Below are 15,441 nucleotides of genomic sequence, written 5' to 3' on the forward strand. Positions count from 1 at the left end.
ATCCATCTGCCTTGGCAACCGCAGACACCTACTCACAGACTTCTGGTTCTTATGCAGGCTGCTGTCCATGGATGGATCTGAAGCTAGTGGAAGTATAAGGGCCCTTTCCCATGACCAAGTTTACTTGGCCATGGGAATAAAACTTGGCCTCACCTTTTGTGGCTGCACCAAAATGGGTCAAGTTACAAAATGTTTTCAAAACTTGGCCTCCACATCACTTTGGCATCAGAGCGACCAAGCATGTGAACAAAATTGATGTGTTGCTACTTAATGCAAAATGTGTGGCTACTTAATGCAAAACGTGAAACTTGAATGCTTCCACAGCCAAGTTAACTTGGCCATGGGAAACCCATGTAAGACAAATAAAATCAAATACAATAAACTCAGGTTTAACCACTTACGCTTTTTGTTCTTTGTGATGGCCCCGCCCATATACTTGCTCTGTGACTTGACCACGACCTAGAAATCAAAGCAGAAACCGGACGCCGTGCATTTTGTATTATAATCAACGTGTAGAAGTGTGGCATTCTACACTGTTAACTGTGAAGATCAAAAGATTTGAAAGAAGCTTTGTTAAGTTGTGATTTACAAATTATTGGTTTCTCGAACAAAAAATCACCTGTGAGTCTTTGTTGAGATATAGACACACTATTCTCCAATGCAAATCCCCTACAGAGACAACAAAATAATCTTCTCTTGATTAGCGCTTTTACATTGATGTATTTCATATCAAGGTTAAAGACACAGGGAGTCCTTACCCTTCCTTGTGCGCTTGAGAAACTCACAACCTTTCCTCAAAAAGTCAGGATTGCAGTACTCAGCCTCACTGTCCTCAGACGCTGATTCTCTAGTAAAGTCCAGCGCGGTATTGTCACCTCTCTCATAAGGAATGCCTGTCGAAACGCTCTGAGTATCCTTCAGAGTTCTTGCATTTACCGTTGCCGCTCCTCTTAGAGCTGCCAATAAACTCCACAAACATGATTTGATAATGAGCCATATCAATTTTCGAAAACAGTACCGAATCCACTGTTTGGGGGCGGTGGGTGCGGGGGGGGGGGTGGGGGGTCTCACATATTGAACCCTCACCCCATAAATATTGAACGCAAAAATGCGCGTGTATGCACATGTATATATATCTTTGAAAATGCATCTATTAACCTCTTCAGGTTGAACTCGCATGCTATCTTACATATTTTTGTACTCACCCCCCTAAGAACTCACCAACAGGCATGGTAAATCTGGAATGCATACCAGTGGCAGCTGCAGCAGTCAACGTTATTACATCACTGGGCGTCTTCACACTAGCAGCAGAGCTTATGACAGAAGTCATATGATCACGATCAGCCCCCATGCCCTCTGCTACCTCTACACACTGAGCTGCCACAAGTGCAGTTGCAGAAGCAACCGCCATGCTTGTCTTACTCTGGCCTTCATCAGTTGCAGAGGTGGCTGTTGCAGCTGCAATTGCAGCTATGGCAGCCGCAACACCGGCAACAGATACAGCTGCATGCACTTGTGCATTAAGGGCACGATTTACCTCCTTTTTTCTTTCCTTGATATCTTTCAACCATCCTGTCATGGAGATGTCTCGCAACGAATTCCTCACTCCACTAAAGCGATGGCAAAACTGTACATCACCATCAAATTTTCATTAGTCACAACAATGTTGGAGAACCACTCATGGGAAACAAGCACAAGCATCTTATAAGATCTCTAAAATGCCATATAAACACCCATATGTTTGTATGTATGCACATGTGTATGTGCGTGGATACATGCATGCGCATGTGTGTGTGTGTGTGTGTGTGTGTGTGTGTGAGAGAGAGAGAGAGAGAGAGAGAGTGAGAGTGACTAGATATTAGGATTTCCTGGGCTTCAGATGCGTTCTCAAGTGCTTGCTGGGGGTGGGGACAGCGCCCCTCGCAGGGGCAGGAGGGCACGGCGGTTGCTTGACTGTTCGCCATGGTCTGCAGAGCGGGCTGGAGCAAAGCTGCTAGAGGAGGGTGGTGGTTCTCTGTAGAATGGGGTGGTATATCACTTCCATCTCTGGTTTTTGTTTGTTAGTTATGGGAGGTCAATCCAAGATTATGGTGGTAGTTAAGACAAGGCAGTGGGGACCTAGAGCGCCTTTATCCTCCTAGAGAACTAGGGTAGTCTGGGGATTGGATAACTCAAGATTCATGGCCATGTGCACACCTTGAAAAACTCACCATGGTGTATAGCCAAATTGCATGCCTTGCAAGGCATAACCACATGCATGCCCAAGCTTTGAGAATTGGGGCTCCACTCAAAATTAGCCCTGTGCAACACCCTTGCAGTGTGTAAGCACAGTTGGTGTTTAAAGCCTCAAGTATTGACAGGATTGTTTTGGGCTCGTGATGGATATCGCTTTGGGCGCATTGGATTGGGTCCTACAAGAGGCCGGTGGGATCGAAAAGGCAAGGTAGGGGAGGTCAACTTCTAGTCCAGTACTGCACAGACCCTGTAGACATGATTATAGCAGCTTTACTGATAGCAACTTTCCCACTGGAGTCTATTGGAGGGCCCCCTCGGACCATGGGGCACCCCATGGATTACTCCTTTTTCTGGTGCCGGTCTCGGTGGAGTCGAGTTCCTCCGGTTATATGGTGGTCCCCCACTCTGATCCTAGCCACGGTTTCTCCTTCCCTTTGAGTTGTCACCCCCAGCCGCAACTGGGACTGTGATTCAGTAGCCTTGTGTCATGTGCACACACATTCAGTAACCTTCTCACAGAGGCTAACCCTAAGGAGGCAACAAGATAAAGAAGAGAAGATCAGAACAGAACCAGATTTTGGAGCATTTTCTGTGGAGTATCTTGTTGAGGGACACAGGGAATATTCTTGTCGGTTGCATCATTATGTGAATGATTTGTCCAAGAGCTGGCCAACCAGCAGATGTACCTTTTTGTACTAGATGAAATACTGAATTTCCAGCTCTCTCTCTCTTTAACCTCCGTTTTGGCTGCGTTTTTGCATCAGCATGTTCTACATGGTGTTTAGGGCTGAAAGAAGACTCTCAGAGCTTCCGCATGTAACATTGGTATCATAGCATCGGGAACTGCATTTATGAAGAATATGCCCAGTCAGCTGGCCGACCAACAGTCGGCCAGCACTCCAGTTGTCCAAGGGCCTATATAAAGGCACTAGTGCTCATAGTTAGAGTCATTCAACTCCTCGTTGAGTTAGGTCTAGACATAGACTAGGGTTAGGGTTTGTTTACCTTTTCCAGAAGGCCACCATAGGCTACAGGGAATTATGTACCTTTTTGTACCATATGAAATACTGAATTTCCAGCTCTCTCTCTCTCTCTACTCTCCCTTATGTCTGCGTTTTTGCATCAGCATGTTCTAGATGGTGTTTAGGGCTGAAAGAAGCATCTCAGAGCTTCCGCATGTAACATTGGTATTAGAGCATCAAGCTCAGCAAAGCTAAACACTGATTCAGTCCCATATGAAGGTGTACAGGTCCAAGGTACAGGAAAGTGCAAAGGCACGAAGCCCAAGGCAAGGAACACAAGACCGGGAAGAGCTTCCAGGAGGTTGTTGGTGGTGTTCCACAAAGCCCAAAGAGGATGGCAGTCCTGTGAGCCAGGAAAGGCTTTCGGGCAACGGTCCCAAGGGAGGATGATTCTCCAAGGGAGGATGATTCTCCAAGGGGTGGAGTGAGAGTGCCAGACTCATTTCTCAAGAATGAAGACTAAGACGGTGTTCAGAGAAAAGGCAGGAACGGAATGGGGACTGGATGGAAAAGATGCATAGTTCTTGATCAGAGTTAGAGTGGATTTGGGACCGGGCCGGGCATTCAATGAAAAGGTTGCCAGAGTAGGAAGGATGACAGGGAGACTCCAGGAATAGAATGGGATGATGACAGTCATCCAAGAAGCAGTTTGGAATCCCGTCATCAAGTTTAGCAGAGGGGGATATCATGTGCACACACATGTACAAGCATTTTCTATGGAGTATCTTGTGGAGGGACACAGGGAATATTCTTGTCGGCTGCATCATTATGTGAATTATTTGTCCAAGAGCTGGCCGACCAGCAGTCAACCAATCCATGGGATATTCTCCATCCTATAAAAGGCAAGTTTGGTCATTGTTTTAGTCATTCAACTCCTTGTTGAGTTGGGTGTAGACATAGGACTAGGGATAGGGTTTGTCTACCTTTTCCAGAAGGCAGCCCATGGCTGCAAGGGATTATGTACCTTTTGTACCATATGAAATACTGAATTTCCAGCTATCTCTTTCTCTCTACTCTCCCTTTTGTCTGCGTTTTTTGCATCAGTACGTTCTACATGGTGTTTAGGGCTGAAAGAAGACTCTCAGAGCTTCCGCATGTAACACCTTGACCATCTGGGATCAGGCCATCAACTTCACTCACCATGTCAGCAACCTTCGCCTGACCAACACCATCAGCAAGTGCTGGCCGCTGGCTAGGATGGAGCTAGACAGCTCCTGCCACAGAATGGAGGATGGATCCTTTGAGACGGAAGGGATTCAGGCATATCTCTTCGTCTTCCTCCATGTAGCTTCTCCATGTCCCCGGATTACAGACAGGTTACCTGCACTACGAGGAGGTTTGCCACCCTCAGCCCCAGGCCCAAGCAAAATGAGCCTATTTGGATGGGCGGATCCATACCCACTTGGAGCGCCTCCGTACTCGGAGGGACTGTATATATTCGCCCTTCAAACCAGTTTCGAAAGCCTCATGAACTGAGCGGGACGACTCGAGCTCTCCTCTTAGAAATATGGATAGCATCTTGGAACGTTTTGAGGCCTTGGGGGTGCCCAATGCCGAAAGCAGGCGATGATTGTCCGAGAGGAGCTTCAGCTCATCCTCGTTGGCGACGAAATCGACATACTATTCTTACAGGAGCATCATCTCACACCTGGCTGCAGTCAATGTTATGAGAAGATTCTCCCGGAGCGCAATTACACTCTCTGGTCTCCCCATATGGGAACCACAGAGGAGTTTGTATATCTGTCAACAGCCAACTCCTCGCCCAGGTGGTGGATTTAAGCATCATTACTCCAGGACGAGCACAGCGGGTGATCTTATCTCTTGGGGAGGCCCATGTTAGTCTCCTCAACATCTATGCCCCCGATGGGGCTGCAGACCGTGGTGCTTTCTAGACTCGGGCTCGTCTAACCTCAAAACCAGTTTCCTCCCACCTCGATACACGACGAATCTTAAGGACGAGTTCTATCAACTCTCCCAAAATGGGTCAACGGTGTTGACTTACTCCCTGACCATGGCATCTAAGTTGGGAAAATCCAAGGAGGAAAAGTTGAAGCAATTCCTCATGGGGCTGGATAGGTTTATCGTACAGAGTTTCAAGCCCGTTCGGGCTTTGACTCTTGCTCATAAGCAAGAGATGATAATGAAAGGAGGCAAGCCCAAGCAAGCCCAGAACGGCTCCAAACCCCAACACTAACAGCAACAACAGTCATCATCCCAGCTGGGTATGGGAACATAGAATAGCAAGGATAATAAGGACAACAATAAAGATTCTTAGAGCAACTCAGGTGGTAAGAAAAACACAGATGTAAAACTAAGAAGACACCTGAGGTGGTGAAGGTCAAGGACGGCATTACTCAAGGTTCTCTCCAGCCAAAAGAGAAAAAGTGATACGAGGCAAGGAACCAATGTTTCTTTTGCCATCATGTGGGGCATGGTAAGGAGGACTGTACCAAGTGGTAGGTTGAGGAGAGCTACCAAGCCGCCATCCTCTATGGTGGCCATCGCCAGGGCTACACCTAGACCTCCAACCTTCACTTCTTATGGTTTTCAACTTTTGCCCACTTTGAATCTAGTGCCTCCAATGTTATTTGATGATATGTAGAAGGGCGAGGCTAAGGAGCCGATGAAAGCTCTAATGCGCGCCTACGGCACAAAGGCAAAGGAACAACAATTCATTGTCCTCTTCGACATGGTCAAGTTTGAGGATGCCATCTCTCTACAATTGGCTGCTAAGATGGATTGTACATTAGTACCATACCATCTGGTTGTGGACAAGTTTACATGAGCTCTCCGCATCCATATCACACACTCTCTTCTTACGAGAATGGTGTCACCTTCATTGGAGGCCAATAAAACTATGGAGACATTTTTCAAGGATTATTGAGCTCGTGAAGGAGTGTCTATCCAAATCACAAGAACCTTACACCAAGTAAGCGAACAAGTCTAGAAGAGATGTCAACTACAAATAGGAAGATTGGGTGTTTCTCCGCATCATGAAGCAATGGTTGAAGCAAGTGGCCAGGCATTGTCCCAGGCTCTCTTTCCGAAGCTTTGCTCCATTTCACATTGTAATGAAAATCAATGATGTCTCCATGCAATTGGTTCACTTATAATGGCACCATGTGAAGTGTGCGAAAAGTTTGAGGCATCTGCCTAATTGTCACTTGAAGTTACCAAACAGTTAGACTATGCATGATGTCTTCCACATCTTATGGTTGAAGCTTTATTGTCACATGCACTCTGCACTCAGTGCATGGTGACAAGATGGCTCATCATCAGAAGTGCAGCAGTTGTACAGTTTTAGAACCCAATAGGATGATATTTGTCGTACGCCGTGACCCTATTGTACATCCTCAGTCCAGGATAAGTCAGGCACGAGCTACGTAGGTCATTCCTCAGCCTTAGTGGGTCAGTCAGTCAGTCAAGTCCCTTAACCCACTTGGAGAGAATCATTCATGCATGTAGAGTCAGTAGAAGCCTTACGGTTTGCATCAGAAAGCACTCTGCATCCTGCATAATATGCATTCATATGCTTGTGCATCATTTAGAACATCCCCAAAGCCTTAGGGAATTTACTGGGATTTATCTGGTATTTTTTCCATATTTATTAGTATTTATTTAGCATTATTTGCATTATTGGGTATTTATAAATATTAACTTTATTAAATGACCAACCTCCAGTTAGTATAAATAGGCTTGCATATAGAGCCTCTTTTCCTCATTCAGTCTTCATTGTGCTAAGAGCTCTCCTTCTCCTTGCTTTCAGCCCAAGACTAATCCAGCCCTAGAGCCCACAAGCTTTCTTCTCCAGCCCCTTGAGAACCATAGCTTCAGCCAGCCCTAGGCGCCTGCCTTCAGCATCATTCAGCCCTGAATTCACCACTCAGTTCAGGCCCAGACTCAGCACCCCATTCAGCTCAGTTTAACGCCAGATTCAGCCTGCACATACCTGCGTTTTTGCACAGCCGTACAGCAGTTCTCTGCGTTTTTGTTCCAGCCGTACAGCAGCAGCCCTGCAGCCCCTGTTTTCTCATGCGTTTCAGTCCACAGCACCTCTACACTTCAGCGTTTCTGTCCACAGCAGTTTCCAGCCCTGAAGGTTTAGTCTACAGCAGTTTCCAGCCCTGAATCTGTTGTTTGCATCAGTGTCCAGCCTTCTGTGCATCATCCACACATGCAGCAGTCATCTGGCGAAGGTAACACAGCATTCATAAGTGTTTTCTGCATTCTAACATAGTGTAGAATAGTCCACCTTCTTCTTCTGTCAGCCTCAGGTGTGCAGCCCTTCCTCATGCCCTTGGGAAGAGTGCATAGGCTCGAGATCAAGTCATCGAGGTGTTTCTACAGCAGTGTACAGATCAGCCACTCTCCGATCCTCCGAGATCTTGCGTTTGGCTTATCTACAGTCCACAGTCATTCTCTCTAAAGAAATAAAGCAAATACTATCTCGTTATCGGGATAGGGGGACCTTAAGTGGGTAATTCGGGACCCAATCTGGTGTACAGTTCTCATATCTCTCTCTCTCATCTCTTTAAAGTTTGAAGTATTGAAATGGATTGCTAAACTCACGAAACTCAGGATACAGAAGACGGTGTGAGCATTTGTGTGACAGGATCATCCAATACAAAGACTTCCGCTGCACATCACATTTATGTAGGACCATTTTTGTAAGAGCTTTTGGATGAGCAAATGCCTGAAGTGGTTAACGAGAGAGTAGTAGTTGAGCCTATGCAGATTCTCCTCCACAAGTGAAAGCATGGTTCCGATCAAAGACTCACACGGTTCTACACCAAAGTCAAGGACCAAGGCACTCATGAAGCCATTTGGCTCGATGAAAAGTTTTTCCAATTGTACCCTCGAATTTTGGTGGACTATTTGGAAGTCTTGTAGCTGCCACCAAGCGTAGGAGGGAATGCCATGCAGTGAGGTACTATGTGACACATTGGCTCATCATCAATGCTACATTTGTACATCAATAGAATCTTTTAGGGATTTATTTGTCATATACCGTGACCCTGTTGTGAGCCGTAGTCCAAGGACATGTCAAGCACAATCTATTTAGGTCGCATCTAAAGTCTTAGGTGTCGGTATGTGTCACTTAACCCACTTTGAGAATAGAGCATGTAGGTCATCCTAGGGTTAACAAGCATTGTAGAAGCATTAGGCATCATAGGCATAGGCTTAGCCACAGGTGGGCTCCCAGAAGAGCCACCGAAAACCATGAAGGGCTAGCCATGTGCCTTAGACGGTCGGGCCTGAGGATATCTTTGGCATTTAGCCATCAGTCCCGCATCCCCTAAGCAAATCTAGGTGTACATATTGGCTTTCAAAGTGATTTCTAAATTGTCTACAAACCATATTATGGTTCAACCAATGTTTCGTCTACCTTGTCCTTGCGTTTGGAATTCCATAGTCATTCATTGTCAATAAGTCATTGGTAAAGTCTATGCACTGTGAAGTTCTCCAAAGTAATAAGAGAAAATACTCCTGCTAGCGAGAAGGGACCCTTGAGTGGGTAGAACTGGGACCCAATCTGGTGTCGACTCTTCATCCTCTCTCTCTATAGCTCTATCTCCTTGCTCAAAGAATCAAAGCTCTCTCTATAGCTCTAAAGAAGGCCTTGTTGTGTGTTACATGATCATACCGACAAGGCCCTCGACAAAGTCACAATTTTGACTACCCCATCAACAGGACATTGTGCGCAATCTCAAAGGACCTAATGGATGGTTGAGTCAAACCCACCTCAAGTTCAGACGATTGCCTTGGACTTTTACAGTTCGCATGGTTGAGTCCATAGTCACATGGGACGCGAAACGGGGACGGAAAAGATTGAGAATGGCCATTCCCTGTGACTATAGAGTGACCTAGGACGGAAATGGGAAACGGGAAGATGCTGCCATCCCCAACATTCCCCCGAGTCTAAAAATGCCCATTCCCTGTGACTATGGTTGAGTCAAACCCACCTCAAGTTCGGGCGATTGCCTTGGACTTTTATAGTTCGCTCCTTGCCATGGACCCTGACTCCCCTAACGTCACAGCATGCCAAAGCATATGGCAGCACACAAGGGCAGTTGTGCCGGCGGATGTGAGTACCTTCTTGGATTTTCCCTACTCTTGGAGGAAGTATTGCAGGATGTTCCTCACGGGAAGTGCCCAAGTGAGGATGGGCCTACCAGTCTCCATCTTCTTGCTGCATTGGGATCACATGAAGGCTAGCTTGCAGAGTGCCTTCAATGAGATAATGGCGTCTAGACTCTGGTGTCATGCCCAAGCCACTTTTAGAGGGGTTGATCCATCTCATCCTCAAGAGGGAGGGACCAATTGAGGTGCGCCAAGGGAGACTCCTGGGTACTGCCTACAAAATTCTTGCCAAAGCCATCAGAGACACCTCTAGCCATACCTCCCAAACTTTATCAATAGTATACATAAAGTTTCATGTAGAATAGAAGCATTCTCGATAACATCTTCACCTTTTGAAAGGCAAGAGCGTCAACCAAGTTTTTACCTAGCAGTGCTCCTCCCAGATTTCGAGAAAGGCTATGACAGAATGGACTCGGCCTTTCTCGAGTGCACCATGCTCAACCGCATGAGCGCGTGGGGTATCGAGTGCACCATGCTCAACCACACGAGTGCGTGGGGTATCGACGGTACTATACTCATCCCCCGATCAGGGCGCGAGGAGTACCCCCTTGCCCCCTCTCTTTTTGTTGGCGGAGGCGGCAACTTTCTTGGAGCACAGGATACAAGTCTCCGAGGGCTTCAGCTGCCCATTAGGACCTTGAAAGAGCTCTTGGATCAGAGTTTGCTGAGGACAGGCAGCTTTCCTCCCAAGCGATGAGGGTAACATGGAGTGGCTGAGGTATTATGCCTTGCCTCAGGAGCAAAGATCAACTGGCACGCGTCTTGCATCCTTTGGGTCTCGACTCCATGCCCAATTGAGGGATGGATCCTCCCATACGATATCTTGCGTGCCACGTAGGCATAGACATCTCCCCATTGCAGGAGATTGCCTCTCTTCTAGTGAGCATTCAGAAGAATGCTTTTGTACTCGAATTCCATGCGGCTGGGCAGGTGGTGGTTGCCAACCACGTTCTCTTGGCCACCATGTGGTACATTCCTTCTCCATTGCAGAAGATTGCCCGTCTTCTTCTAAGCATTTGGTAGAATGCTTTTGTACTCGAATTCCATGCGGCGCTTTTTGGCTGGGCAGGTGGTGGTTGCCAACCATGTTCTCTTGGCCACCATGGGGTACATTCCTTCATGCTGGGCGTTCGCGAGTTCTTGCATAGGCCAGGTATTTGGAACTTCCCTTGGGCCAGATATGCTTGGGTCCAACCCAATCCTTTGGTGACTTGTCCTCCTTCAAGCAACTTACTGTGTCCAGCCATTTCTCCATATTGGCTTATTCCCATTACCCCACTCTTCCGCCCAAGCACACAAGCTTTTCTTTCTTTGAGTCCTAAGCCGATCTGAGAGAGAGAGGGGGGTATTAACGTCGGGCATATACGACCAACGTGAGAAAGGACTCAAATGGCTGGGACCGAGGGCACCCCAGTTGATCGAAGCTATCACGGCACTCCCCAGTTATCAGCCTAGGAAGATCACTCTCTTCCTTTGGCAGACGTTCACAGGAGGAGCGATCGGCGGAATACAGGTCCCAGTGTGGTTTTCCCTCGAAGTCGTAACTACCTTTGGTATCGAATTCTATCATATAAACATATATATGTTCATATATGTATGTATATACATGTATGTGTATACATAAACATATACACATATGTATATATATTTACATATGTATATAAGTATATACATATATATACATGGATACAAGTATATATGTATCTGTACATATATGTATGCATATATAAGTATATACGTGTATATTATACTTATATATAAGTATAATATACATATATACATGTACATATATATACGTATATATATATATATATACGTACGTATGTATATATATATGTATGTATATACGTATATACATATATCTATGTATATATGTATACATGTATACATATAAACATATATATGTATGTATATGTGTATATGGAATTATGCATGATGTGTAAAAAGATTTGTATGATGTTGTAGGATTTGTATGATGTTGTAGGATTGTTTTCAAAGGAATACCTCTGTGAACTTGTTTAATTAAGGTGTCTGAGTAAAAAAGGCAATTTTAATTATGGGTGTGTGAGTTCACATTGGCTCTATGGGTGCTAAACCCATGAAATTGCTAAGCCTACGAAACTACTCTAAGTAGAAAAAGAACCAAATACTAGAAAGTGAGTGGCAGTGTGGACCCAAGTTTACCTGTACTCTCCAAAACGAGACAAAATTATATTTTCAAAACAAAAAACTTTGTAACTAAAATATATAATAAATTAATCTTTAAAATAAGGGTAATAAAAATTTTCCAACGTTTTTTTCATAATTCTACCCGGCAAAAACACACTAGGTTGCCGTTTTTTTTCAAGCATTAGCCCTACTAAAGCTTTTCTTTTTGAAAGGATAAGTTGGGTTTTGTAGAGATAGCCTAAAAATGAGAAAGCTTTTTTTTTATCGATTCCCATACTAGCCTTGCTACCACTACAATTTAAATGCATTCATGAAGGGAACTTCTATGAAAGAAGTGCTAAAAGATGGTTCTCCATTGGCTTCATCCCCATTGGAACCGTAAGTGCAAGTCTCGCCACATATAGGTGGCTCAGGGTTGAAGGGCCTACCCTAGCCTTCAATTTGAAGGCCATAAATGAGGCTGAAGGGCCTACCCTAGCCTTCAATTTGAAGGCCATAAATGAGGTTGACTTTTAAAATTAGTTTATATCTAAAATTTAGAAGAAAAAAAACAAAATAGTGAATAAATTGTAAAACCTACCTATCATAGATTATAGGCCCATTTCTCTGCTCATTAAAATTCACAACATCAGTGCTGGTCTGTATATTATGTAAATAAATTGAATGATAACCTCTTTGCTAAGCTAGTCCAAGTCTTGCAAGTTAGGATAAGCTGAGCTAGGTCCAAGTCATAGGGATATTAGCACATACTAAGGCATCCTAACAAGTTTTGATATGTGACAAGTTTACATAGAGAAAGATTTGAAGACACAGTATCCTAAATTTGGTCCCAAAACTAGGAAATGGTACCAAAAGAAGAAGCAGCATGTGCATACATTTGTGGCTTTAATTGAAAATCCCTTGGGGCAGGAGACCAAATGTGAAATTTTGGACAAAAGGAGACTATTTAGAAAAACAGATTTTTAAGGGATGTACCTTTGTGGCATGTATGCAATTGGGGTACCATGTTTGTGGCATGTATGCAATTGGGGTACCATGTTTCATGGGAGCACTCATCTTTTGTTTTGGAGGAGGAGAAATGGGACCAAAATTGTAATCTACTTAACAATGAGTGGGAGCAAGATAGTTATGGTTGGTGTAAAAAGAGTTCTTTTGTATATGGTAGCTTTGAGCTTATAAATATAAATATCCTTTATTCCAAAAAAATTAGCAACTAGTTGTGAGCTAAAAACTTCCAAATCCTATGGGTTCACCTCACAACCTTGTTCTTCATTTATTTCTGAGAAGTGAAAATCAGTTGCCAACTATAAGCCCTAGGTGGAAACAGGCCTTTTGAAGAGCTTTTGAAAGGAAACCTAATTACTTGTCCTTTTGCTCATTGGTTAGTAAATTTTAAAAAAAATGGGAGCACCTGACGCCTAAGGTCGACCTGTGAGAATGGGCAGCTCTTTAGTGTGGTGTCCGCCTGTTGTGAGGCACTGAGGTCACCCTTGTTTGGCTTCCGTAACTTGTCTTTGTGCATTTTATGACAGAACATGCAACTAACAACGTTGTGCTTGATTAAGTAGGAGTTTAGTGATTCATGAGGCTGTAACGTATGCAAAGACAGAGAATTGAATTGTACCGTAATTGCATCCCCCTGCGCAGAGAGGTTTCCCGGGCAATTTCCTATGAAATTTACAGAGTCAATGCTTTGGGAGTTCCTCCTTGAAGCTGGCAAAAAGTCCTGCCAAAGGAGGCGGCGTCATTACAAGACAAGAATGCAAGAAAACAATGCTACATAGCAAAGAAACTGTTGCAAAAGTAGAGAGCAAACAAGTCCATGAGAAAGCACTGCCAATGCAGAGCGTGCACGGATAAGCCATTCAAACTGCTTCTGAGGGTGTTACCGACTGCTGTGCCATTATGCGCTCCATGACAATCTGTGCAGTCGTCGTGGAAGCAAAGGTGAATGGAGCCGTGACAGCAGCTGCTGGTGCAGAGTAACCTTCACTAGCTTGATGTTGCTTCTCCCCCCCCTCTGTTGTTCTTCTTCTTCTGGCATCAGAGCAAGGTGTGATAGCCTTGGCCACTTCCCAGGCTGAGATGCTCCATGACCTGGAGAGAAACTCCATGGGCTCTTGCGGCATCTCCGGAGGCGGAATGGGAGACTGGCTTAAGGGCAGACACATGGGGGCGTCCTCCTCTATGTTGTCTAGAGGTTGAGACAAGGGGAAATGCACAGAAGAGTCTGTGAAGAGGGACTCTCTGTTAACCATGGTAAAGAGTTTAGGGGGACTGTGGCTGCTTCCTGGCTTCATGCTGTAAGGGCAAGAAGAGAAACAAAAGGAAAGCTTAGGGTACGGCACGTGTTAGTGGCACCTCATGTAGAGAGGGGAGCTCAGCAAGCGAGAAAGAATGATAGAGATTAGGATATACTGGCTTTGCTACGGTGAGGTGGAAGCGTCTTAGATAATTGCAGAGTAGGAGGCTCTGTGTGTGAGCTGAGAGTTGAAAGAAAGGGCAGGGCTTCTTTTGTTTGGCCCAGGGAGGTGGTAATGTAACAGTGAATGCTAATAGAAAGAAAGGCGGAAGAAGCTATTAGACAATTTCATACAATCATGTAATATTGCCTGTAGGTGATTTGTAGTATTGATTTGTGCAGACTCCAAACTTGTATGGTTGCCTGTGGGCTTTGCAAAATGCTGTCTGAGATTTGCATGGAAAGAAGCTCCCGAGGCCATATGAACTTCGAAGTTCGTAGGAAAAAATCTTCGGATATGTATTGTAGCGAGTGCTGAGAATTTAGTAGTACTAAAAGTTATATAACAAATTATAAAATATGTTGACGCGTGCAATGGAGTGAACTGCGACTCGCGAGTAGTAGTATATCGCAAAGGTTTTTATGTGCCTTGAAACCGGCAACGTTTTTGTGAATGTTCTTTTTCAAAATCCGGGTCCTGACTCCTCCGGGCTCCCAATAGCCAAAATAAATTTAAAAAATAACAAAATTTGCGAGTGAAAAAAAAAACAAATAAACGTTGAAACTTGAAACGGAATGTGGTGTGACAAGGGTTTGTAGTGTAATTTTCTCGGCTGAAATTAAAAATTTTGGTTAAAATTTGTTAAAAGGACGTTACTTCCCTGCACCAACTCATCTTCTGTTTCCTGATGATCTCATGACATTAGGAGTATCTTCATCCATATCATCCATTTTATCAACCAGAAGCTCATTAAGTTCTTCAATCTCACCCAACAACATTTCAGTGGTTTCCTATAGAGCACTACCAATCTGCATCAACAAGCAGTTTGCAACGCCCTCAATTTTAAGCGTTGAAAAAAGCATTTTTTAAGAGAACCGATGTCATTGTCATTGCATGAATCTGTCATCGGCGGCGGGTGGTGCTGCGTCACGTCGCTCGAGAGTCGACGCGGGCCGACAGGCCGTATGATTATGCATGGCAGTCCTTTCTCCAGCTCTACACGTAATCCCGCCGCTGCAGAGATCTGAGAAACCCTAGCAAGTAAAACAACGCACGACAGACAACAGTCCGGAGTCCGGACGTCCAGTACTGTGTACACACCTAGAGAACGTGAACCATGTCTTGACTCTTGACCAATTTCACAAGATTTCAGTTGGTAAATTCCAGTTCAGTTTTCCAAGTTCTATTACCGTCAAGCACGTTTGGTCCATGTGATTGGCTGAAACCATAAGGAAACTAAAAATAGTGCATGGGCTACCGGAATAATTCGTCGCTGGTAAATGGTAGCCATGGCTGCGTGTACAAGCGGAACGGGACGAAGAGGCGGCAGCTGGGCTTGCGACAGCAATGATCTTGTCCAAGCTCAACAATCCATGCGTGTAGAGGTGACTGAGCTTCTCCCACGACTCCAA

General features: G+C 44.9%; 1 protein-coding gene across 2 annotated transcripts in view; it reads right to left on the bottom strand.

Annotated features, from left to right (window-relative positions):
* Positions 1-14,283, bottom strand: part of LOC147633107 (VAN3-binding protein-like) — a 37,065-nt gene extending 22,782 nt beyond the window's left edge. The window contains exons 1-6 of one of the 2 annotated variants that reach the window (XM_086806097.1): positions 13,457-14,283; positions 13,192-13,293; positions 1,252-1,627; positions 759-956; positions 620-669; positions 402-459 (exon numbers count right to left, since the gene is read on the bottom strand). In XM_086806097.1, the coding sequence (XP_086662223.1) occupies positions 402-459; positions 620-669; positions 759-956; positions 1,252-1,627; positions 13,192-13,293; positions 13,457-13,867 (1,195 nt within the window). In that variant the 5' untranslated portion in view covers positions 13,868-14,283. Of the gene's footprint in view, positions 1-401; positions 460-619; positions 670-758; positions 957-1,251; positions 1,628-4,655; positions 4,899-13,191; positions 13,294-13,456 lie in introns of those variants that run through there. The other variant, XM_086806098.1, reaches the window with a different exon arrangement.
* Between the last annotated feature and the right edge of the window lie 1,158 nt (positions 14,284-15,441).

The sequence above is a fragment of the Cibotium barometz genome, chromosome 12, assembly GCF_041138505.1.
Source record: "Cibotium barometz isolate CiBa-2024 chromosome 12, ASM4113850v1, whole genome shotgun sequence".
Classification (NCBI taxonomy): Eukaryota; Viridiplantae; Streptophyta; class Polypodiopsida; order Cyatheales; family Cibotiaceae; genus Cibotium; species Cibotium barometz.